Here is a 25,708-nt window from a genome sequence, read left to right on the forward strand (position 1 = left end):
TATAGCAAGGACCTTTTTCTTCTTTGCATCTGTTTTATTTCCGAGTGGTCTGTCTAAACTGTGGCTCCTTGGCAGTGTTTTGGGGGATGCACTGTCTTGCCAGCAGGTCTTTGTTGCTCTTCCTACTGCTGTGCTCTTTATTATGCTTCTGTGATGATCATTTAGTCCCTTGGTCTGATTTTTTTTTCTTAATTTTACATTGACAAATCTTAAAACATGCTCACACCACCTGCTGCCTTACACCATGTTCTGCACAGCTTCACCAGGGAGCTCCCACGTACAGAAGGCAGTGCGAAGCATCTTAAGCTCGATTGTTACGATCCTCAGTACGTCTCCCCTTGGTCGTTGGTTTTAACTCTCCTTTGTGGATTTAACTTTACCATTTGTTAGCAGAAAGTAACTTGCTGGCTTAATGTTGGTGAATGAGGGATTAAGAGCTAACACACCAGGTGTTGTCTGAAGGACAGACTCAAGGGAGAATGTCCTTTCTGTACCTTTAGTCTGTTCTTGGTGTCTTTAGGAACATTTATTAAAGAGCAGATTCTGCTTTTTCTTCTTATAATAGAGAGCTGCTTTTGTCTGAGCTATCAAACATTCAAAACTGGTGTAATAAACATAATCCTTTTGTAACCTCCTCTGTTGTGTAACAAACACGTTTTCAGCATCAAAGTTGATGATTAGCATAGCAGGTTCTTTAAAAGCCATTTCCGAAATGCATTGCAGATTGTTCCCTTTCAACTAATCCGTATGCATATGCAAATCCCATTGAGCTGTTTGCTTCACTGGGATTGGCATTGTGTATTTAAGCCTCCCTGAATGTGTGGGGGTGGTGTGTGGAGTAAGGCACAGTCAGTGTTGGCATTCGTCTTGGAATTCTTACACCAGAAAACTTCCTTCACTGTTGCTGTGTTTGTAACACGTGTTTTCTCTTCATTTGTTATGAAGCCGAGAATCTTTAACATTGATTCTATATGTTTTAAGTTGGAAATTGAGGTTTGACCTGATGAGGTTATCACCAGTGGCAAGTCCCTGGTCTTGCAGAAGGCAATTTGTGCTCATTACAGCGGGAACTTTTGCCTCTTCCCTCTTAGAAGAAAAGCATTTGCACCAGTCTCATCATGTGATTTCCTTCAAAACTCAATGCAAAGTGAATTTTACCTGTATGTTCCTCATTGTAGTTCAGTTTTTAGAGAGGATGGCATTGGCCTGGTTGTTAGTCTCAAACAGAGCTGCTTAATGAGCAGCTGTATTTGCTGCCAGCTGTTGAGGCTGGTGGCTGGGCAGCCCCACCAAGCCAGGGTGTTCTGAGGTTGCTGGTTAAGGGATATAAACCATAGCTGGATGCAGTTTTGCACTAGGATAGCTGTGAGCTTGGGGTGTCCCAAATCCTTCACTAAGGATAAAAACATCCCTTGGGCATAAGGCAGCTTGTTGTCCTGATTATGTGGTTGCTTTAATGATGCCTAGATTCTTGTGGGAGTGCAATCTTTAATACAGATTTTATACATCAGTGTTGTTTCCTTACATCAAGCTCTTTTCATTCTTCTCATGAGTTACTGGAGTTGTGTGTGCACATGGCCACAGCAGCAAGGCCAGGCTCTGACTGCTGGGAGACCTCAGCAGCGTTTTGTGGAAAATGGAGAATCCAGTAAAACGTTGTATTCTACAACCCCAAAAATTAGTCTGTGGAATGTGGAAGTCCTTTTTGCATAGCCTCCCTTGGTATATTTTGGTTCTTCCATTATGTGTGTCTTTCCAGAGGTGTCAGTCTGCCTGACACATCTGTAGATGTGTTTTAGCAATGTATGCTGCATTTTGTTTAGGAAGTAAGCTGGAAAGGTAGTTGGCAGATGGATAGGACTGTATGGGCTGCCTCAGTTAGGGAAATTACCCTGACTGTGATGTGTGGCCCTTGGGTACCGGAGCTCACCTGGTTTTACTAAGAGACTAGGGAAACTTGGGGACTCAGTCACACTTGTAGGTGTGGCACATGGGGACATGGTTAAGTGGCCTTGGCAGTGCTGGGGTAGCAGTTGGACTGGGTAATCTTAGAGGGCTTTTCAAGCCTAAGTGATTCTGAGATGATTGATGGGTCCCCTGACTGGGCACGTGTGACTTCATTATTTGCTGGTAACTGGTCATGAATGTGATGTCTCCAAGTAGTTTGCTATTGCTTGGTGGTTTTTAATTTTTCTCTTTGTTGTTTTTGACTGCTGATTTATAGACATGTGCAGGGAAATTCCGCGCGGGGAAGCAAGCAGCCGACTCAGTGTGAGTGATAAAGCAAGCTCCAACTTTGTTAGCTCGATTCTTCTCTTATACGGTACACAATAAATGTGCCAGTTCATTGCTTAGCATTACCTAACAGCATTACCTAAGCTCTAAAAGTTACATTTATATACTTCTTCTGCTTGCAGTTGCAGCTGTGAAGAAGTCTCCTTTATTCTCTGGAGAATCCTTCTTGGTTTTCCCGAATAGTTTATCCTTGGGCTTGCAACATTGCTAAGTTTTCCCAGATAGCTTGTCCTTCGGCTGCAACATTATGCTGAGAAAATAAATTCTTATGCTGAGAAGCTAAATTCCTGAGGCCTACTTCATAGTTATATGCTCAAAGCTCCCATAGACCTTTGCTCGACTCTTGCTCACACAATGCTCTCTGGGAGCTGTGCCCCTGTTCCCTTAGCCATTCTTCAACAGACCTGTAACATCCAAAACTTGGAAATAATTTTTTGAACAAATTTTGCCATAGGTAGAAACAGCAGGCAGGTTTTGGGGCGTGTTTCAGTGCTCTGCGCTGAGTGCGTTCCCTCAGGAACCTTGTAGAGTGCTAGTTTGTCACTGCAGCAGCTTTGGAGCAGAATAAGAATTATTATGAAGGTTGTATAGTACCAAAAACTGAATAGTTTTATTATTATATGTGTGCTCTTTTTAGTTTCAGTGTCAAGCACACAAGATCCTGCTGTGCCGGCTCCCCTGTGGAGTGTCTCGCCTCATGCGAGTCCTTTGGAAAGGCTGAAGGTGCCTTTCAGAGCCAGAAACCCAATGCTGAATTTAGGCAAAGATTTGTTTTTCTTCAAGCTTTATGTGCACATAATGAGGGGAACATTATTGGCAGATGCTGAAGAAATATTTTTTCCCATAGAAAATTGGATTTTGGGCATAAAACTTGTTAATGTTAATAAAGACAGGTCATTACTGGTTTCAAGTCAGATATGCAAACTCCAGGAGATGGAGTGTGCTAGTGGCACTTCTGTTGGTGCTACTTTTGTGTGAAAAAACCCTCATGAGGAGTAAATCAGCTGCAGCTGAGCACATGTACAATTGTCTCCCTCTCATCATTTATGCCCCTTCTGATGGCTGATGCGCTTGCTAGTGTCTTAGGCCTCGTAATTTACAGCCCTGTGGAAAGGTATGTTTAGATTTAAGCTGTGCAATAGTGTAACTAATGAGAAATATAGGAAATTTATAGCATTTAATGATTGATTTGCTAAATACCTAGACATTAATTGAAATCTGAGGAGACTCAGCTGTCTTTCAGCTTTTAAAAAAAAAAAGTCTTTTTGGACAAGCTAAACTATTGCTTCATGGCATTTTGGAACTAATTTTTGTGTTCATAGAGAACACGCCTGGAATTAAAAGGAAGGAGGTTGCTAGGGGTTATTTTATAGAATCATAGAATTTAGGGGTTGGAATGGACCTTACAGATCATCTAGTCCCAACCCCCTGCCATGGGCAGGGACATCTCCTCACTAGATCAGGTTGCTCAAGGCCTCATCCAGCCTGGCCTTGAACACTGCCAGGGTTGGGGCAGCCACCATGTCCCTGGGCAACCTGTTCAAATATCTTACCACCCTCACAGGAAAAAACTAATTTCTAATAGCTGACCTAAACTTCCCCTCCTTCAGTTTGAATCCATTACCCCTTGTCCAATCATTGCAGTTCCTAACAAAGACTCCCTCTCTGCCTCCTTGTAGGCCCTTCAGATATTGAAAAGTTGTTATGAGGTCTCTTTTCTGGTAAATAATGTGTGTTCCTTTATCTCCTGCAGGCACTGATTGATTTGCACCTGTAGCAGTGTCACTTAGCTCCTTATTTTACAATCCCAGTGTGTTGTCAGTTATCTTTCCCTGGGATTTTGGCCCCAATGCCTTAGGAAAACTTAGCTGTAGTCAGCACTTGCTGCTTATCTCCCCGTCCTTGTTTAGCAAAGGCACTCAGGCCTGACTGTTGTGTAACAGAGTATCTGGTTAAACACTTGGCACTAATCTCTCTGTTCATAATGCTGTTGAACTGGTCATCTCCACAGAGCGTGCACAACTCCCTCCTCTGCTGTCGTTCTCTGAATGTTCCATTCTTGCCAATGCTTAGTCTTGTGAAAATGTCTACATTTTCCCATTAAGTGCTTAAAAAGTAATAAAACCAAAGCCATTAGCTTTCACTCGTCAGATCTGTATCAAGAGAAATATTCTTCGGGGCAATAAATCTGATCAAGTGTTCGACATTTATATCATTCGACTTCATTCTCTGGAAATGGACCTTTGAAGGTAAATTGCAGTAAGTAGGGCAGTTTAAATTTTTAATCCAATCTTATTGTAACTGTTAGCACATGATTAAAGTGTAAGGGGGAGCTTGTGTGTTTTGGGAGATTTATGTGAAATGCTATGTGATGCTTCTGCTCTGGTGGGAACAGCTTTTGTGAAAGCTCAGTGTGCAAAAACCCTCAAAAGCAAAGGATTGAGCCTTTAGGGGTGGAGTGTACATGACTTTGTATCTGCTGTTGCAGTTGTGGGGGATGTGTTTGCAGTGGGATTTATTCCACCTGCAAGGGAAGGCAATACAAAGCTTACCTCTTTTTGATGGGCCTGAGCTGTATGTATTGAGGTGCGCCTGAGGGAGATTTTGGTGGTTTAGGGGCTGAGGTGGTTTATTTAATCTTATTTAGATCATTGGTGGTTTGTTTCGAGGGAAGTTTTTCTTTAAAGTACAAGAACATTCCATACCTTGGTGTTGATGGTGAACAACATCTAGATGTTGTGCTTCAGTAGCAGTGACATGTTTGTATGCCTTTTGGATGTTGCTGTAATAAACCTGATTTTTCTTTGTTTTTTTTTCTAAGGAGAAAATTCACATCTCAAGGACTAAAATCCATATTTAAATGAAGAAAGTGGTATTAGTTCGAATTATATAGTGAATGTAATTTTTTGAGGTATCCCAGGAGTCAGGTTAAAGTGGACAGAGCTGTCCAGGGTTTTTATCGTCCTTTGGACCTGTGATATACCCAGAATCTTTTAATCAAAGCATGCATAACTCCTCTATGTATAAATCTGTAGTTTGGAGCAATATCATCATGCTTGCATCACACAGTGACAGGGAAAGTGGGATGGTTGGAAAATGGGGTTAAAGTAACAGTGTAGGAGACAGAACACTGGTTTTGATCAAACATGTGCATTGCAGCTTCCCTGCCTCTGTGAGGTTTGGTGTTAAAACATGGAAAGAAATGAGAACCAGCTTCTTAGCAGCAGAGTTAAGATAATCCTTGGATTATTTCAAATGGATATTGCTAGCCGAGAATGGTTTTGGCTGAGTGTGGTGACTGTTGACTCTACGCTGTGAAAGGAGTGTTAGATCCTGCCCTTACACCAGACAAACTTGCCTTACAAACAAGCTCATTTTAGGGCTCCTGCAATACTGCCATGGATAATTTCTATTTCCAAGTGACTTTTTTTCAGTTCTGCCACGCTGGGCACATGGCCCTTGTTTGGGAAAAAGCTGTGCTGTATGTGAGTGTAGCTCTGTCATTTCTAGGTGCGGCTGCACTTCTTGGTGAGAGACTTTGAGTTGTTAGGGAATTATGTTGAGTTGATTTTAAGGGGTTTTTGGGCAGTTTTCTTTGAAAAAATCATTGATTATTCTGGGTTTTATTGGTGACGATATAAGCTTTTTCTTCAGAGTGGGTTAATAGAACTGTCTGAATGAGGCACAAGTTAAGTCAAATTGGATTTGGTAGATGTGCCTAAGTTTATTTCTTTGTAGGACAATGGATATGTCTGAGATGCACTGCCACAGCCAGTGGCTTTCTGTTGTTTTGTGGCCTTGTCTGTGTGCTGTCAGTGAGCTCATTGAGTATATCTAAACCTGTGAAAAGCAGAGATGTTCTCTGTGAAATAAGTAATTTTGATTGCATGCCCTAAAAATAGGCTTTCCAAGAGGCTGCTTCATATACAAATATGGTGGTTAAAATCCTTCAACATCGTGTGATTTCCTGTTATTTAAATCTGTGTTGTGATGTGATTAATAAATGAATCTGTTTTGATGTAGAATTAACTGCATACAGTGATGATACCATTAAGAATTTTTTTCTTAAAGGATAGTTCAAACCCCAGTTACTTTCTCTGTGGAAAACATATTGGTCTGACATCATTGTGTTAGAATCTTTACATTTATTTGGTTTTCTTTCTTTTTTTTCTTGTTTTGACATTTTTTAACTCTAATATTTAAAGTCATACCCTTGTGTGGAATAGAACAGGATTTACAACTTGGTTTGCTGTTCAAGTCCTTAGGCCAAATGCTTCTACTTGCCACTTAGTTCAAGTAGTGAAGCAAACATAGGTTTATTTTCTTAAATTTCTTCAGGTGCAAGTTGTTTTCCAGTGGATTTATTGACATAATTGTTTATCTAATTTTGGGAGCCAGTATTTGCATCAAAGTTGGGAATAAGTGGTCTGCAGAGTTAATCATAGCTGTCCGTGGAGGAAAAAAAATATATGTTGCCTTTTATTAAAGATATTTAATTCGAAGTCTTATTTATAGCTGTATTTCCCTATCTGGTAAAACGAGAACGGTTGTTACTTCTGAGAGCTGAAATGTGTACTTCAATGAAGCATCGCCAAAAAAAACCCCAAAAGTAAGGTGTGGGTTTGGTTGGATTTGTTTTCAGGGGAACTGTAGTTTTGTAGAATCATGAACTCTGAACTGTCCCATCATAGATGAGCTTGGTTATGAACTGTGGGAATTCAGGTGAGAACTGGCTCCTGTATTGCAACTCAGCCAGTTGCATTGCAACTGGCTCTGTCTTCCAGTTTTGGGAGAACTTTGAAGCTGTCACTGGATTAACAGTAAGACTTTTGTCTGCATTGTAGCTTTATAGTAAAGACAGTGTGTTAATTAAGTCTCCAGAAAAAAGCTCTAGAAGCTCAGAGCCTTTGGTGTTTCTTCCAGGTCCTGAGAATGTAGTAGGTGCAGGCTGCAGAGAGGAATTAGATAGTCATTAGCCACAGTGTGTGTTTGGGAAGGGAAGGCAAGAATATCTGCTGCTTGTTGTTCTGTGGTGTGAAATGGTCATTTGTGTGAGCCAGTTATTTAACGGCAAGTTACCTTTTGCCCTGCCAACTGAAATTGCTGCGTTTGCTTTGGCTTTGGCATTGTTCAGTACCACATCGCCTGCAGTTTGTCTTTACTGACATCCTTGATTTGAGTTTTGGCTTGCAAAAGTGAGTGCTTCACACAGCAGAGATAATAGTGCTTAAAAAGTGCAAACTTCTCCCTGCTTAGCTCAGTGTTAGCGGGAAGTGGCACGTCTCACCTGCAGTACCTTGCTCACTCCCACCCTGGATTCAGAGCCCCAAGACTCAACTGGCTTTCTCTTTTTCTTTTTCCTCTGCCTTCTGCTCCTGGATATGCACTGGGAAGTCTCCCGGTAAAGCCTCGCTGAGTGCTGTGCTCAACACCTGCCTTGAGGGCTTTGTTCTTCAGCCTGTGCTAAGTTTGCACTGTGTTGGATGCGGTGAAGTTTAGTGAGTTACCTTTTGTCAAATGCCTCACTCCACCCGGATGACCCAAAGCTTATAAGTAGAATTTACTCCTTGTTTAAACTTCCTGAGAGATTTGTTACCTCTCCCGTGCAGCGCCAGAGTAGCTCACCCTTCCCTTCCCCTCGCCCGGCCGGGCGGATTGGGGTGCTGCGTTTCTGGGCCAGGAGGCAGGATGCTCTGAGCAGTGGTGAGATGTTTGTATGGGGAGAAAGGTCAGAGTGCTGGACGAGGAAGAGCCGAGTGTCAGTCCCTGTTTCTTCAGGGAAAAGTATCTAGAGGCATTTCTGTCTGTATGCAGCCAGAAATCAGCTGGATAAATTGCTGTATCCACACCTCAACACTGCAAGTGTCCAGCACTCGTTTCTCTGTTATATTTGGTGTGTGGGATACCACACTCTCCTTTTAAACAGAGAAGTATAAAGATTGTTTTGGCTAAAAACTAGCTCGTGCTTGCTCTGGCAGTTATTGCTGTCTCGCCTGTAGTATGTAATTGTGGAATAAATTTAATTTTATTGAACACTTACTTTGACTGTAAATATGGAATGCTAAGCTAAAATACAGCTGATGTAAAAATATAAGTTGTTGTATATCTTAACTTCTTCCACTTTCCTTCTCCTCCTCCCTGCCAGATTCTGTGGAGGTGACTGGGATTTTTAGGAACCAACATAAGAGGAGTTAATTAAGCTATTTCTAGTGGTATTTGTGCCCTGCTGTTGGACTTGCTGGCTGGAGGTGCTGTCTGGGCTACTTTCTGCTGGTATTAAGTTCGCTGTTCTGTAGGAATTGCAGCAGTGAAACATGGTGGCCACTACTGCTACTGTAAAACCCTTTGTGAAAGCAAGGATCAGTCCATGGGAGTGTTAGTTTATCAGCAGTGACAAGGAAAGCTTGAAGTGCTGAACATGCAGAGAGTGTGTTCTCTCCTGTGTGTTGTTCAGACCAACTGGCAGAGACCCTTGAGCTGCTGCTTATGCATTCAGTGAGTGGTAGGACATGCCCAAGGAACTCTGACCTCCGTGTGATGCACTGTGTGCATGTGTAAAATTCACTCACCTACAAGTTGTCATCATATTGAACGTCTTGTTCAGCAGCTGTTGCAGTAAGGTTATTTTTCCATGTTTTTATAGGCAAAGAGCTCTTAGGAGCCTGTAAAAACGTCTAATCAGAATTGTGAGTGCTGCTCCAACCCACAAGTTTGCAAAAGGAATTGAGACTTGGCGTAGAAATGCCAAAAACCAACGTAGGTTTTCAGAGGTCTGGCACTTCTCGTTTGCAGGAGCATTTGGGGTCATTGAAAACTCATTCTTCACCTTTTGTAGGTGGCTGATGGGTGGTGTGAGTTGGACAGAGACTCCCATGTGATGCAGTGCTGCCTGTCAGTCTGAGTGGTGTGTGTGTGAGCATTGTTTACTGTGAAAGCTAATATTTGTGTAACTTCCTGGTTTGGGTTGGATTCCTCTTCCCCCTCCAGTAGTTAAAACAGGTATTCATGACTGTTTATTCCTTCTGTTGTTTTTAGTCAGCCCTGAGCATTCCAGCTTCAGCTGACAGCTATTTCGTTTATCAGTAAGAGACGGAAAATTTGCTGCATTCCCATCTTTTGCGCCAAGTGGCAGGTTTTAACTGAACACGGTGTTTACTCAGATTTGGACACACAGGAGAGATAAATGATCTTACACATGTTTTTATGAGAAACCAATTTTGATGAAATTGCTGGTAGTTGGATTAAGTGTTTACATCTCCTAAATGTGAAATGCTCTTGTACCATGATAGCTGAGGAGAGAATTAGTGCCAGGTGCTATGGATGTTGTATGTGTGGAGTCTTCCCTTTTAATATTTCAAGTGTTCCTCAGTCAAAACCAGTGTGAACTGCCCAGGAATAACTACTCACTGCCTTTTGGGAATGAAAAATGATCAGATTGTTGATACTTTGGATATTTTCCAGGATCATAGAATTTGATCCATCTTAAAACCAAGGACAGATCAAGTCTCAGCCTCAATGAGGTTTTCCTCAGTACGTCTCTGGTGGGCTGCAGAGGTACCTTTGTGTGTGCAGCCAGATGAGAAGTTTTACCTTGTGTCTTGAACTTTTGGTAGGGAGTGTTTTGCCCCTAGGTCTGTGCCTTTCTTGTCTTCAAACTTGAATGGAGCTGTGCTAATGAGACCAGAGACCCCTGGCTGCCCCTGCCTAGGCCACCTCACGCCGCACAAGGAGCTGACATGTGAGCAGCCCTTTGAAGCAGGGAGAGACAACTCTGTCAGCACAGTTCCTCTGGCAACAGCGTTTCTAATGGTGAGCACAAAGAGGAGTGGGTTTATTTTGGAGGCTCAGCTCTGGGTGTCAGGGACAGAAGGTGACCTGCTGTTCCTCATGCAAGGGAATGTAGTCCTCTGGTAGGCAGCCCCACACCAAGAGCATAGCAGGAGAGCTTTGTTTGGGGAAAATCAGCATACAGGTCATTTTTTCCCATGCGCAAATGGAAATGGTGGTGGTTTACATGCAGATCCGCTGAGCTGGAGCATGGAAACCTTGCTGTACAGCCCCAAGGCTGCCAGACTGCCGAGCTTTGCTGCTCAGTGGTACAGTCCTGCCAACAAACCATCCAGTGAGGAGCTGATGGATGCTGAGGAATGAGTGGTTTGACTAACAAAAAGTAGCGTTTGAGATGAAAGTGGCAGGGAGTGGGAAGGTTAATTCTGTTTTGGTGCACTAGGTCAGGCATGGAAGAAAAGGCATTCAAGCCAAGAGCTTCCTCTCACAACTTGGACATTTTGTTCATTTTGCAGACCAGGAATTTTACATGGTTTTAATTAACAAGGCCTTGAAGCGAAATAGAACTCCTAGTTGTTCTGGCTTGTGGAATTAAATGTAAATGTATAAAAAATAAGCATCATTCTCCCCCAAAGACCAAATATGTAAGTTCTCCTTGTTTCCAGCTCTAAGTATCCATGGCATGTCCCTGTTTATTTGCAGAAGAGTTCCTGACCAAACACAGAGTTTGTTTAGCTTTTCATACTACAGAAAGGTGGCTTGCACTGAAAACCTGTCACAAATTGGTAGCTCAGTTGAGTGTATAAAAGTACAGAGAATGCAAATGATTTCTAAAAATAGTTGAAATGCTTGAATCTAGGTTATTTTGGTATCTGCCATAGTTTAAGTCAGTATTAATCTGTTTTAACATATCTCAGAAAGGATTGAATTGAAACATTGAACTCAGAAGCAGCTTTGAGTTGAGATGGACCCTGACAGCTCTGGGGCAAAAATATTCCTGCTTTCTTGCATTTTTTAGTTCACTTTATAGAACAGTGCTTAGTTTAATTGTGTAGTTTCCTCTGGACTGATATTTGTTACAGGGATGTGAATTGCTGAATCACAGTATCATTTAGTTTGGAAAAGCCCTCCAAGGCTGTCAAGTTCAACCCCTAACCCAGCACTGCCAAGGCCGCCACTAACCATGGCCCCAGGTGCCACATCCACATGTGTTTTGAATGCTTCTAGGGGTGGTGACTCCTCTTCTTCCTTGGGCAGCTGTGCCAGGGCCTGATCGCCCTTTCAGTGAAGGCACTTTTCCGAATAGCTTGCATATAGTTGTAGTTGCGGAGACAAAATGCCTTAGTTTAGGGATTTTTTCCTACTGCTGGCAAGCAACTGCTGAGCAATCTCTGAGTCCTAGCAAAGATGCAGTAACAGAAATGGGGTTTGGGCTGAGCAAGCAATAAAACATGAGTCAAGGCCTTTTCTGTCTTTGGTACCTTGCAAACTTTGAAAGGTCGAGTGTTCCTTTAGGTACTTTTGAAGCTCCTATCATATCATATCCAGGGCAAGTAGCCCTGAGCACTGGAATACCAAATGCAATCTAATTAATTATGGAGGAAGAGCTACCTGACTGCAGTGAGGAAACAAAAGCTGTTGGGTGTCTCAAAGAAGGGCAGGTTTCCTCCTTCCTTTCCCCTCTCTTCATGGGGCACTGTACTCTGGGCTGTGGATATTAAACTTGTTGCTGAAATGGAGGGGGAATTTGGAAGATTTGGCAGCTTGGAAGAGGATTTCCATTAGGGAAACATCATTGTTCTAATGGAGCGAAGAGCTAAGAAATTAGAGGTTAGGAATGGTGAGTTTTGGTTCCACCTGCAATGCTGCCTCAGCTCTGGGGTCCCAGCAGAGGAGGGACATCAGCCTATTGGAGGAAGTCCAGAGGAGGCACCAAGATTAGAGGGATGGTGCACCTTTCCTAGGAGGAAAGGCTGAGAGAGTTGGGATTGTTCAGCCTGGAGAAGAGAAGGCTTCAGGGAGATCTTGGAGCCCCTTTCAGTGCCTAAAGGGGCTCCAAGAGAGCTGGAGAGAGCCTGGAGTGACAGGACGCAGGGAATGGCTTCCCACTGCCAGAAGGCAGGGTTAGATGGGATATTGGTGAGAAGTTCTTCCCTGTGAGGGTGCTAAGGCACTGGCACAGGTTGCCCAGAGAAGCTGTGGCTGCTCCATCCCTGGATGTGTTCCAGGCCAGGTTGGATGGGGTCTGGTACTTTGCTTGCATTCAGGGTCATGTGTTTGAGTTGTGAGTTCAGACTCTCTTGGGTTTTATTTCCCTGTGCCTTCCCTGAGTGATAGTTTGGACAGACTGCATTGTATGTGTTAATGTGATGATGCGAACACTCCTGTATTCAGATTGAAGGGAAGAGGTAAATATTTTCCTTGACTAATTACCTGTCCCATGTGAGAGCAAGAGCTTGTGCAGAGTAGGTAGCTTTCATTCATCTGTGGTTTTAATTCAGTTTGGGTCTTAATTTACGTCTTTACCACATGTGATGAAGATAAATCCATGTGCATATGTTAAAATCTGACCTTTGGTTTGCTTTCTGCGTTTGCTCATACTTTTTAATATATAGCTTCCCAGGCTCCAGATCAATAACCCAATGGGTCTGAAATGACAGAGTGCTACGATATTCCTCTGTAATTTAAACATGATTAGCTGATGAAGGTTATGATCAATATGCCAAGGGAAGATAAATTAATTGATATCATCCTTTCAGGATGATAAGAAGCCTATTGGAGGTGGGTTGTAACTAATGAATCTTCTTCCTCATATGTAGGAACCATTTTTTGTACAATGTGTTCTCACTAAATTATGGTATTGCCATTATTCATTTACATGGAAAACATAAGCCACGGACCAGTTTATTAACATTGTATTCATTTGAGAAGGAACTGTGCTTATACCATTTCTGCCTGTGCTACCTACAGTGTTGTGAGCAAAAATAATCTTGGAATTTACATCATTATCTCTTTATGTTTTCTGGAAAAGATAGACCAAGTTCTGTTGGCTTGATTACAAGTTTCTGGGTGACTTTTTAAGGAAATGCCAATATTGTCCCTGGTGGTGGTGAAGGCTGTGCAAGTGGCTGCAGAGTCGAGTCCTTGGCACAGACTTCATGAAGTGCATTCCTTCGTGCAGATGACTTCATGCAAGGAAGCTCAGTTTAGTTAGTGCTGTTTTTTGAGTGAATGCTAATCTCAATTTCTGAAGACTGGAATTTTGAGTAGTTTTTAAATTGTGACTTGAAAGTAGCAACAAATACAGCATAAAGGATTTTACTTTTAAATATTTATTACTTGAAAAGAGCTCTTTCCAAAGGCCTTAGCTGAACAGCAGCATGAGTTGAAATTCCAGTGTGTGACAGGACACATTTCTGAAATAGTTTGACTTGTTTACGTTGAAAAAATTGCAGGAGAGGAATGGAAGTTGCTGCATTTCACTTCAGGTCTGTTTCCATTTTTCACGATGAACATGCCAAGCAGCGCATAGAGATGTTAATGGCTCTGATCCCTGTATCCATTTAAAAAATGCTCTTTTCCTTATGTGCTGAAGAAAATTTATTAAAAAGTTGCAAAACAAATTAGGCACTATTCCAGCTGTGCTGCTGCTGCCAAGGAATGAAAGCTAAAAGTAGAAATCATGATGCAGCTTCTTCCCGCAGTGAATTTTCTGGACCGTGATGTGTGGTGCCACCGATCCAGCTACTCCATGTCAGGGACCCTTTATCAGTTCTGTTACTACAAGAATCATTTGTTTCAAACTCTAAACTTCTGGGTTCCAGAACTGATCATCCTGTGTGGTGGTTGGTGATTCAGGCAAGTCCATCTCATTTCTTGGCAGCAGAGAGTACATGTTTCCTGTCCACAAGGAGAGCATCCCAGAGAAGAAATGGAAAATGTCTGCCACTGTGAGCTTTGTTAGTGTGGCACTACAAATACTGAGTAGACTTGGCACAGCATGCCTGGTATTGGGTTTTGTACCTGGCACACTTGCCTTTTCCCCAGTCGCTCCCCTTACGGATCCCCTGGTGCTCGCATCGTGGAGTCAGAGTTCTGGGGCCTTTCCTCCACGTGGAGAACAGAGCTGGAGTCTCACGCGGAGCATATTGTGGAAAACCAGCATCTTTCATCCTCACTGGATGTGTTACAGGAAGTTTCTGGAGCAGACTTAGACAATCAGAATGCCTGTTAGTGTCTTGTGCATTGTGTGTATTCCTGACAGACCCTGTTTTCCATGTGTACTGTGCCTTACGTGCCTGGATGTTTTGTTTTCCTTTAGTTGCTCAGAAGATCGTTTCAACAAAGAAGAAACAGCAGCTCTCAATTGGACCCTGCAAATCTCTACCCAACTCTCCAAGCCACTCCTCTGTGTGTTCTGCCCAGGTTTCTGCCGTACATATCAGCCAGGTACAGACTATAATGCTTGAGAAAGGAACTGCTAAGTTGCTTTTCATCTGATGTATTTACTGCTCTTAAAAGTGCTCTTTGTGCTGCTCGAGAGATAGTTGCCATATTTTTAATGGCATCGGTGATCTGTAGTTTGAAGCAATATTTGAATTTTTCTTTAAACTGGCTTGACTTTGTTTCAAGAAGCTAAACAGTAAAACAAAAAAGCTTGGCTTTAAAGCCATCTATGATCCTTGTGACTGGTGCCAGCAGCCTGCAGCTCTGAGCCAGACCCACTGTTAAGCTAGCAGGATTTGCTTTGTTATGTTTAACATCCCCTCTCTGTGGTTTTGGTGGTTACTCCCACTCAGCTGTGAGCTGAGTGATACTCACTGGTGTGTCCCAGGGGTTAGTGTGCTAAATTTTACACTTGTGGTGACACCTTGTTGGTGTTTTTAGAAATACATGGGTGATACCAAAATTCTCTAACTTGCCCAATTTTTACCCACATGCATTGCACACTCCACTCTGTTTCCCTTCCTCAGCATCTTTGTTTCTAGTGTCAAGAGTCATAGAAGTGTCGCATACCCATCAGCTCTCCTGGTGTTTTTGTCAGTCTAAACTCAGTACTGTGCCAGTGTCTTCTGAGGTTATGTTGCAGTCTTGAGCCACCCACATGGGTTTTCTTTTACCTGTAGACCTTTCTCCCACACAGTGTGTCTACTTTTGGGTGAAAAGCAGTAACTTCTACCACTGGGTTAACCCTAAAGATGCAGATGCCAGTTTGGTCTTAGAGTTCTTTGCTGCGAGTTACTGTGCCTCAAGCTGAGTCCAAGTACTGACCTCAGTGTGTGACTGGTTTTTGGTGATGAGCCAGAAGAGAATGCTGAAGTTCAGACCCCCTTTCTAGAGCAGGTGTTAAGGTGCATGGCTCACCTGCAGAACTCTGGCACCGAATGGTGACGTACAAGTTCTCGTATGGAAGAGATTATCCCCTTGTGTGTCGTATATGACATTGGCCACCTTTCCTCAGCCACTTTGTGACCAGTTCATTGCCACAAGCACCTGGAATGTATCCTGTTACAGAGATGTGGAGGAGGAATGGCACCATTTCCAGAACTTGCCTTATTTGTGGATTCAGGAAGGACCTAGCTTACTCAGTCTGCTGAGGACTGTATTGTTTGTCAAGACTCTCCAGGGAGGATAGATGATGCTTTGTACAACCCAATCATAGCCAGCTCCATCTGTGTTCTACGTTGTCTTAAAGGAGTTGTTCATTCTTGTTAATGAAGCTTCTTTTGAGGAAGGACATCAAGTAGGTGCTCACCAGTTTCCTACCTAAGTCTAGTTTGAAAGTCAACAGCAGATACGAAATTGTCTACACAGCAAACGTCTTGCCAGTGATAAGGACTGTTTGGGAAAGTCAAGGCAAGGTAGCTTTTGTGATAAGGTTCCCTGCAGTCTGTTTCAAGAAAGATGAAATAATACTCTTTACTGGTGTCATAATTATCTAACAGGGCAATTGCATCACCAGTCAAAGATGTCTGTCTTCTGAGACTGATGTCATGCCTAAAAGTAGAGGCCAGAAATCTGTTTCATGTCTTATCTCTTTTGTGCTACACTTAAAGGCAGTATGACCTTGTTTAAGGAAAGCAAGCTGAATCCTTATCCTAGACTTAAAAGAACTTTGCAACTGCAATTCCAAGTTTAAGATGATCTGGGGCAAGATTTACCATCTCTGATCTTGGCTGGAAGACTGGCTGGTGTCTTGCCCTTTGGAACATCTCTTTTGGCGTAATAATGTTTCTCTGAAGATTTCCTCCATGAATCAAACCCGTTATTGTTGCAGTGCCCTGCCAGTTGCATTCTCCACAGGAGTGGAGGCCTTCAGAAGCAGTGGTTACCCACATCACTTCAGATAAAGTCAGAGATTGTTCCATCTCTGATTGGATCATCCTGGGGATCGAACTCATGCAAACTCTCCAGATGACTTTGCAGTCAAAAGCTTAGGCTTTAGAGAAAGGAAGAAAAGAAATAGGAAGTGTCACCTTACCCAGGCTAGTCCTTAGCATACCTTGGGGAAAATTCTAACACTTAATACTAGCAAGGACTTCTCCACCCAGTAGTTACAGTTTGCCAAGTTAGACAGGGCTCTGAGAAACCTGGTCTAGTGGAAGGTGTCCCTGCCTATGGCAGGGGTAGGAACAAGGTGGTCTTTTGAAGGTCCCTTCCAGCCCAAACCATTCTGTGATTCTGTGAAAGTTTTATTTGTGTGTTTGGGTGCATCTCTGTACTCGTCTCCAGTAGTCTGAGCTGATGAACACCTAGGTAATGTCCCCTTCCAGAAAATGCACTCAAGGTATGTCTACACTTACACACTTATGTATTTTCAGATACCTGTTTCACAGAATAGGATGCTTCCTATTCCAAAGACAAAATCCACTTGTGTTTGCAGCAGGTGCTGCTTCAGTTTTCCTTCTGACTTTGCTTTCTAATGCACTTATGTCAGTCAGGTTGAGGGTGTTACTTGGAAACGCTTGATAGCCAGAGTCAACAACCCTTGGTGCAAGTGCTTCAGGTACATCTGTTGGCCCTCAGGGCAGCACCAAATGCATGCAAAGAATTTTACTCTCAAATCCAAGGATTATTATTCATGGCCATGATGGACATAACTATTGTATGCTCTGTCAACAAGAAGGATGGCGTGACATCACTTATTCTGCTGGAAGCAATTAATCTGTCTGATGCTTTAAAGTACTTCAGTCAGCAGCTCACCTTTTGGCACCTCAGAACACTTGAAGAGGTAGACTGAGGTGTTTAGAGGGACAAAGTGTTTAGTGTGTCGAAGGCCTCTTGTTTGCCACAGGACATCTTGAGATAGTCTTTAATTTACTTTTTGCACACCAGGGAAGTACAGACCAGTCTCAGTTCTGCATCTGTATGCTCTGCATCTCTATCCCACCACTCTGCCTCTTGCCAGTTTTTCTTGATATGCTATCTATGCTTGTAGATCCTGCTAAATCCTGTTTCAGAGTAGCTTGAGTTCCCCTTCCATCCATAGGCATTCTGTTTCCGTAACTCATTCCTTTTCTGAAGGAGTTGCTTTTCCTTTATATCCGGCATATCAGGAAGGCATTTTTAAGGGTTTAACTTAGAAGAATAGTGCCAATATTCAACTAGGGCTCTTTCCTCTGCCCAGCCCGTGGAAGTGGAGATCATCTGATTCCAAAAACTGCATGGCTGCTCAGGTGGGCACCATCTTTGGCTCTCTGCCTTCTGTGTGAAGTGGCTCTGTACTTGATAACCTGTTGAGTTGTTACCTGGAGCTGGGCCTGTTTTTGACTTCACACTGTTGTAAAAACGTTTGGAAAATCCTGTGGCACAACAGCTGTAGCTGCTGTTTGTGTGAAGGACTCTGAGCCCCTCTCCAGACAGTTTATGTAGAGATGAGGAATCCCCAGCAGTGTGAGCTTACTTGTGAACTACAGTTTTGAAGGTAAAAATAAAAGCAATAGTTCCTTGAAATCTGCAGTCTGCATGTTTTTTCACATTGTCTAGCTTTTCTGAAGTTCAGCTGTTTGTTCTGGTGTGAGAGAAGATTGAAATGGCACCATGGTTCCATGTCTGCCTCTGCTGCGTACATTCCACTCTCACAGAGGGACCTTAGACACTGCATCTTCCGTGCCCCGAGTTTAAAAGTACTGCCTGAGGAGTGTGTGTAACTGTGTAAAGTCACCTGCAGAATAGGTTGGAAAAGCCCAGAGGTCATTGAGTTAAACCATTCTCCCAGCGCTGCCAGGGCAGCAGTACACCATGTACCCAAGTGCTACATCCACACGGCCTTTAAATCTCTCCAGGGATGGTGACTCCCACCACTGCCCTGGGCAGCTGAGCCAGGGCTGGACAGCCTTGTGGTGAAGAAATTTTCCCTCTTACCAATCTGAACCTCCCCAGGCATGGCTTGAGGCCATTACCTCTCATACTGTCCCTTGTCCCCAGACAGCAGAGCCTGACCCCACCTGGCTCCACTTCCTGGCAGAGAGTTGCAGAGGGTGAGAAGGTTCCCCTGAGCCTCCTTTTCTCCAGGCTGAGCCCCACAGCTCCTTCCCACAGCCACTCCTCATTAGATTTGTGCTGCAGATCTTTGGCTCTGTTTCCCTTCTCTGGACCCATCCAGCCCCTCGGTGTCCATATATGTGGACTGAAGTGCCAGGAATTGTGTTTCCTGGCCTGCAGTGTCGCTCTCCTCAGAGATTTGCATTATCCCTAGGGAAGGTAGGGGAGCTTGGTGTGCACTGTGCTAAGCTGCAGCTCAGGTGTGGCGAGCATACAACTTGTCCCCTGCTACCTGCTGCAGATCTGTAGAGATGCATTATTTATGCTTGAACTATGCCTCTATCAAATTTTTACTACCACATGATTATCTCAATATGTAAATTAACTCCTAAAATCAAAGTGCAGTCAGCTTGACCATCCATTATTTCATTGCATGTGGGACCTGATTGTGGATGAGCACTAAAGAGTAGGGTACAGTTATCTCATTTGTAGGCAGGGGCCGTTTTAGGTGTTTCTGTTGCAATATTTTGGACACTTGACTGGAGTTTATATTGCTTGACTAGCAGTTCCTTCTGCTTTTGCATGGAATTGCAAAATGAAATGAAAACAGAAGTTATAGTATGTTTAATAACATTGCAACATACATTGCAATCTTTTTTGTAATTACAGCGTTATTTCTAAGTATTCTAATGTTTAGTTAAAACAAGCATTTTAGATTCTCCCCAGTGAGGGTGCTGACACACTGGCACAGATTGCCCAGAGAAGCTGTGACTGCTCCATCCCTGGGAGCGTTCCAGGCCAGGTTGGATGGGGCTTGGAGCAACCTGGTGTGGGGGAAGGTGTCCCTGTCCATGGCAGGGGGTGGAACTAAACAAGCTTTAAGTTCTCTTCTAACACAAACCATTCTGTGATTCTCTGAATATGGCTTCCAGGTGTTTGTCTGGTTGTGTTTTCCATTGTTCCAGCCAATAGCTTATTTTGAAACCACCTCAGAACTTTATTTACCAAGCTGGAAATCCTGTGGGGTTGGTATGTGTGAAGGGAAACTTCTAATGCAAGACTTTTTTTATAGAATCTGTGTAGGAATGTGTGTCTTTAGGGAGCAGAATGCCCAACAGGTATGTGTTTTCCTGTAGGAGCTGCTCACTCCTGGAAAATGTATCACTTATAGATCCATGAAACAGCTGCAAAACCTATAAAATGACGCTCTAAGATGCTAAAGGATTAGAAAGGTAACATTCTTGGAAATCCTTTAGGTTCTTTATCCAGGAAATAGGCACTCAGGGTAGAAATCTGTTATTTTAGTTAAAAAAACCTCAAGGCTTCCCTGCCACCCCCCTCAGCTGCAGCTTGTCCAGTGGTTTGAGTACAAGGTAGATGCCACAGACACAGGGAGAGCAAGTCTGGGGTCATGGAGGTCACTTCTTCCCAGGTTGTCCTGCTGATCTGTGCAGTGTTACTGTTCTCCACCAGGGTGCTGAAAACAGTAATTTCAGTTCTCCTTCTTTGATCTTCTTTGTTTTTTACACCTGAGTCATCTCCAAATTCTGCTGCAGCTTCCTCATGGCACTTGGCAATGTAGAAAGTCTCTCTCTAGACCCTCTGTTACCTTCAGTGCCCTGACCTCTGGCTCTCTGACAGCTGTGCTTGTCCAATTCAGCCAAAATGAAGGGAAAATGAATTTCACATCCTTCATGTAAAGACAAGAACTTTGTTCATCACAAAGCTTGTTTGCTGCATTGTCACCCAGAGCTGAGCTGAGGGACATGTAATTTACTGAGAAACTGTGGCTTTCAGAGGTGTGTCCCTGGGTTCTAAGCTGCATTGGTCGGCCCTTCAGCCGAAACATGAGCTGCTTGTCCCAGTGTCTTCCTCCTTATGCTTTGCTCCTTGAATTTAAAAATCGCAAGTTTGGAAGACCTGGAAGAATCAGAAGAGGATGTGAAACATTAAAAGATACTTCAGCTGGGTGGTATAAGGGGATAGCTTCCTACTTGGTTTTCCCTCATAGGTTTCAGCTTGAGATCCTGATCTGCACACTGACCCCTGAGCAGAGTGTGAGAAATCCTGCCAGGTGTCCTCCTCCTCAGGCATTTTGCAGCTAGCCTCTTATCTTCTATCACTTCTGGTAACCTTGGCTGCTTTAAGGTGGTCTTTCCCTTTTTTATATGCACCACAGACCTTTATTCCCCTTACACACAATCTGTGTGTGAGTTTGTCCAGCCCCTTCACCCACTGCTGCTCCCCTGCGGAGCATTTCGTCCCTGGCACACAGAGCTTTCCCCGGTGACCTGCCCAGTCCCCCATCAGCACAGACTGTGTGTCCTCAGCAGGTGTACTTGGATCTGGTAGGAAAAAAGTCTGTCCTTTTGTCATTCCAGATTGCTCCTACATCCTTCTTAGTGGTGTTTCTAGTACTCATTTATGTTATGTGTAATAATGTTTCTGTAAAAAAAAATTCTAAGACTTTGTTCTTAGTCACTTTTCGGTCCTTTCCATTTTGTCTGCTTTCCTCACCTCACCTTCCTGTTCTCAGTAACTTTTTACCTCCATTAATCAATTGTTTCCTGGGTAGCTGCTTGATTTCCTTCAGAACTGTGATGTAACATTGCCTTTTTGGCTTCTCTGAGTAAAGTGGTATATCTTTCTTGGAAGTTTTGGATCTCTGTACCAGTGGCTTCAGCAAATCCTGTGCAGGGCCAGGAGTTGGACTCAGTGATCCTTGTGGGCCCCTTCCAACTCAGACGATTCTGTGATCCTTTACATGTGTTGGGAACTATCTAAACCTGGAGTAGCCCTTTCATAATGTTGAATTATTTTAATTTTCTTGTTGAGCTCTCAATGAAGTGATGTCTCCAGACTAGGGTTGCCTTCAGCTGTGTAGCTCCATGGCACTGGGTATTTTCTCTTAGGTTAGAGTCAGAATTTACTGTAGTAATTTTGAAGTAGAAAAGCTTACTCATGCTTACTCGTACCCTAGAAAACAAATTAAGCTGTTGCTATCCAGTGAAGGTTATGCTGTGTAGAATGTAATGTGCCTGTTGTATCAACACAGCTTCCTGAGCATCCCAAAAATGATGGCAGGGAAGATATTTTTGGGATTGGAAGAGAAATGTGTGGCACTCTAGCAGTAGGACAGCCCTAGCAGTAGGGTAGCTGCATTCCCTGGCTGCAGCTGTTGCACAAACTAGGAGTAAATCAGGAGTAAATGAGCTATGGCTGTGGTTTGTAATATCTTGGAAGCAGTGTTTCACTGTGTAAAACTAACTTTAATCCTTGCAGACCAGTAATGGAGGAGGGAGTTTAAGTGATTATTCCTCCTCTGTCCCATCAACTCCAAGCACCAGCCAGAAGGAGCTACGGATTGATGTTCCTCCCACTGCCAACACACCAACTCCTGTCCGTAAACAGTCCAAGCGCCGATCCAACCTCTTCACGGTGAGTGAGCCAAGGGAGAGTCTGTTGCTGTCTATACATAGTGTTGTGCTGAGGGCCTGAACTTCAACCCTGGTGAGTTGAGCTGGTGTAATCCTGACAGGAGTGTTCAAATCTGTGGACTTAAAAGCAAAAATATCTTGGAGTTATGATTGAATGTTTCTGTTTGAGACTTAAACAAGAATTAAGTACAGTGACTACACAGGAGCACCTTTCCTAGGAAGACAGGCTGAGAGAGTTGAGGTTATTCAGCCTGGAGAAGATAAGACTCCAAGGAGACCTCAGAGCCACTTCCAATGCCTAATGTTGTACCAAGAGAGCTGGAGAGGGACTTTGGACAGTGGTCTGAAGTGACAGGACACAGGGAATGGCTTCACATTGACAGAGGGCAAGGTTAGATGAAATATTGGGAAGAAATTGCATGCTGAGCCACTGGTACAGGTTGCCCAGAGAAGCTGTGGCTGCCCCATCCCTGGAAGTGTTCCAGGCCGGGTTGGATGGGGCTTGGAGCAACCTGGGCTAGTGGGAGGTGTCCCTGCCCATGGCAGGGGTTGGAATGAGATGAGCTTTAAGGGCCCTTCCACCCCAAACCATTCTATAACTACCCCATGCTACTTCTATTACTATACAGAATCAACTCACTTTTCCAGGATTAAATAAGATGATGGAGATTAAAATAGTTATTTTCTTCCTGTCCTGTCTGGTTTTTGCTTCACTAAGAGGCCAAGGAAAAAAAATGGGTACTAAATAGAAAGCTTGACTGGTGCAATGTGATAGGTCTTTGTTATGCAGAAGTAGTGTGGGAGATGGTAATGAAGCCTTGAGTGATTATTTCCTCAGTTTATCAGCCTTGATGAAAGCTCTGGGATCGTGTTCTGTGTGTAACTGATTTGTAAGCGCTTTTTGACAGTTAACATGCTTTATGGCTAACACAACATCCCTGTGGGCTCATGTGTGAGTCCCTTGGTGATTGCAGCTACATGTTAGTTGCATTTAGAAAGCCAAGACTTCCCTGTCATCATAAAGGGTTTGGTATTTTTATTCCGAAGGTGATGTTATGTTCACTTCCCACATACAAAAATGATAAAACCATTTCGTCATACTCTGAGTGAAATCTGACCCCTCAGCCTTTAGCAAATGGAAACTTCTGTCGCTGTTCAGGAGTGCTGAGTGATAGCACTGAGTCCCAAGGTCCTGTGCCCATCCCAGCAGCTGTATTCTCATTTAAAATCAGATCTTCAAGCTTCTACAGAGGAGAGAAAGTAATGCATTTTTGTTTTGGTGCAAATGTATAAAATATGTAGAAATGGGTGGCCTGGGAAGAAGTGTCCCAATAGTGACACCAGTATTTGATAGTTGTGTGGATTCTTCCTTGTTGGAAGAACTCTGGAGTTCCCAGCCCCACTAGATGTCAGTGTCAGCCCAGAAACCAGCAGCAGTCAGAGCTTTGGAAGCAGAGCTGGGACCCCACTGCATCCCTTGAGTGTCGCCCACCACATCTGGGCTGAAGATACATTAAGTGCTGTGAGGTGGTGTTGACATTTGGAAAATTGGGGATGTTTTAATTTGGAGCAAGTGTAAATTTGAGAAGGCGAAGAGAAAAAAACCAGACACATCTACGATCACAGAGAAGGTTTGGGAAGAGCATTGTCAGCTATAAACAAATAGACTAAAGCTCTAGTCTGATAATATAGTGTAGTGAGAACCAATTTTACTAATATGAGTGGATGTTGATAGTTATCTTAATGTCTAATAACTGGGGGAAAACTGGAGGCAAAACAAGCCTCCTGGAACAAAAATAGTAACAGTTTGAGTTTTCAGCATGAGTTGTGCCTTCGAAATGTGACAGGGTGAGGGCTGTGCAGTGACTCGCCCTGCAAGTCATGTATGCAATGATGGGTATTTGATACCCAGCTTGCTGAAGCAGCTTTCCTGCCATATCAGCCAAGCTAAAACCTGGAAATATTTCAGTGAGTAAACACACGACCAGTTTTCTCTGTGCACTTAGGAACAGAGTGCAAAATCAAAATACTGTTTAGCTCTGGGTTTCTTGCAGTGCTTCTTTTCCCAGCCTGATGCTTCTGTCTTTATTGCTTAGAGAATCAAATCTATTTCTGTTTAATAATTGCAAATTGCCCCTTGTTATCTAGCATAGATAATCTGGTTATTGAGCTTCAGATCTGTTAGTGTTGGAAGCAAACTGGGTTAAGTACCATACAAACATGATTTTTCCAAAATCGGTTACAGCTTTTGAGTTGGAATAAGGTTGAGAGTTTTAAGAATGTTCATGTTTAAGTACATTCAGTGCAGCATCTAATCTTTTTGACTCTGAGTGTTTATATTTGTTGTAAAGCTATTGTCGCAGCAGCTGATTTTCCACTTGGGTGATAAAACAGATCAAATATTAGCAGAAGGGTTAATGTCCTTTGATCTAGGCACTGTGTTAATAGGGGCAACTAAATAGTGTGTAGGGCAGGTGGGGATTTTTAAAAGTGCATATGTGAGGTCCATTTCAGCCAGGAACTGATCCTAAATAAGTCTGATCCCATGTGGGGTGAGTGAATTTCTGGGACAGTGAACTGCATCTCCTTTCCCATATGAAGTATTCCCTGTCTTACATATTTGCAGAATTTCAAGAGTTTGTCCAACTTAAAATGAGCTCTCTGTCTTAGTATCTACTATTGGAGATCAGTATTCTTACTTTTGGGGCACTCTGGGCTGCTCATTTGGGTCTGGTTGTGCCCAGACTCAGGTGCTATGTCCCTCTGGGATAGATCTTACTGCACAGACCTAACCTGAGTAAAGCTTTACATTGATTCTCTGTATGGCTTTCAGTGCAAAGGGGAAATGAGTCAAATGATACTCACCCAGGTGTTTGAATTTTTCCAGACTTTTCCTGGTTCCCTGGCATGAAGTTGTAAATAGAACCATATAATGTGTAGATGTGCCACCAGGAAAAGTCCTAGCAAGTGTTGATCCAGTGTGGGTTAGAGGCTGGGGTTTTTACGGCGTAGGGTGTAAGGTGCATTGTGTGTGTCATAGGTTCAGAAGCACAAAAGATCAAAGCATGTCTCTGTTTCACTGCACAAACAGCAGAGCCTGCTAAGGTTCTCCCCTGGAAAAATGTTGTGGGTTCTGTGATTACAGGCAGCTGGGATAGAATTTGCCTAACAGAATGCCTACGTTTCTGTACGTTTGGCATTTAACAGTGCCTCGCATGTGGATATTTCCCATCCACACGCAGTGTGCCACTTCCAGCTGCAGTTACTTTTGCAGCATGGGAGACATGATGATTTAAAAGTGAAAGTGGAAACCAGCGCATAGGTATTCACTTGCTTTGCAGAGGCAGGAGCTTTCCTTTCACAAAAGTCTGATAAAAAGAAACATTCAGGTTGACAACTGCCCTCTCAAGGATTTGGCTACCTTCACTGAGTCTCTTTGCAATGTCACTGACAAACGCTTTGCGCCATTGAGGCTTTGTTTGGCCCTGTATTCTTGGGAAGTGGCACTTTGAGAGTCAGAGATCTGTCTTGAAGGATGAGGAACAATAGTTATCCTGCACACTGGATTTCATCCCTCCCACTTGTTTTGCTTGCATTCATTTGTTCTTTGTTTAATTCCCTGGCACATCATTCCATTGCCCCAAACCATAGTAACTCTGATAGGAGCCTGTTCCCGGAGGAGCAGGGAAGGCAGCACGGGATTC

General features: G+C 43.3%; 1 protein-coding gene across 1 annotated transcript in view; it reads left to right on the top strand.

Annotated features, from left to right (window-relative positions):
• The window catches only part of LOC103801031 (arf-GAP with GTPase, ANK repeat and PH domain-containing protein 1), a 226,479-nt gene that overhangs the window by 37,580 nt on the left and 163,191 nt on the right, over nucleotides 1-25,708 (top strand). Inside the window, exons 6-7 of the mRNA XM_009073430.1 lie at nucleotides 14,405-14,532; nucleotides 21,850-22,005. Coding sequence (XP_009071678.1) covers nucleotides 14,405-14,532; nucleotides 21,850-22,005 — 284 coding nt within the window. The remainder of the gene's footprint in view (nucleotides 1-14,404; nucleotides 14,533-21,849; nucleotides 22,006-25,708) is intronic.

Source organism: Acanthisitta chloris, unplaced genomic scaffold (genome assembly GCF_000695815.1).
Source record: "Acanthisitta chloris isolate BGI_N310 unplaced genomic scaffold, ASM69581v1 scaffold4514, whole genome shotgun sequence".
Lineage (NCBI taxonomy): Eukaryota > Metazoa > Chordata > Aves > Passeriformes > Acanthisittidae > Acanthisitta > Acanthisitta chloris.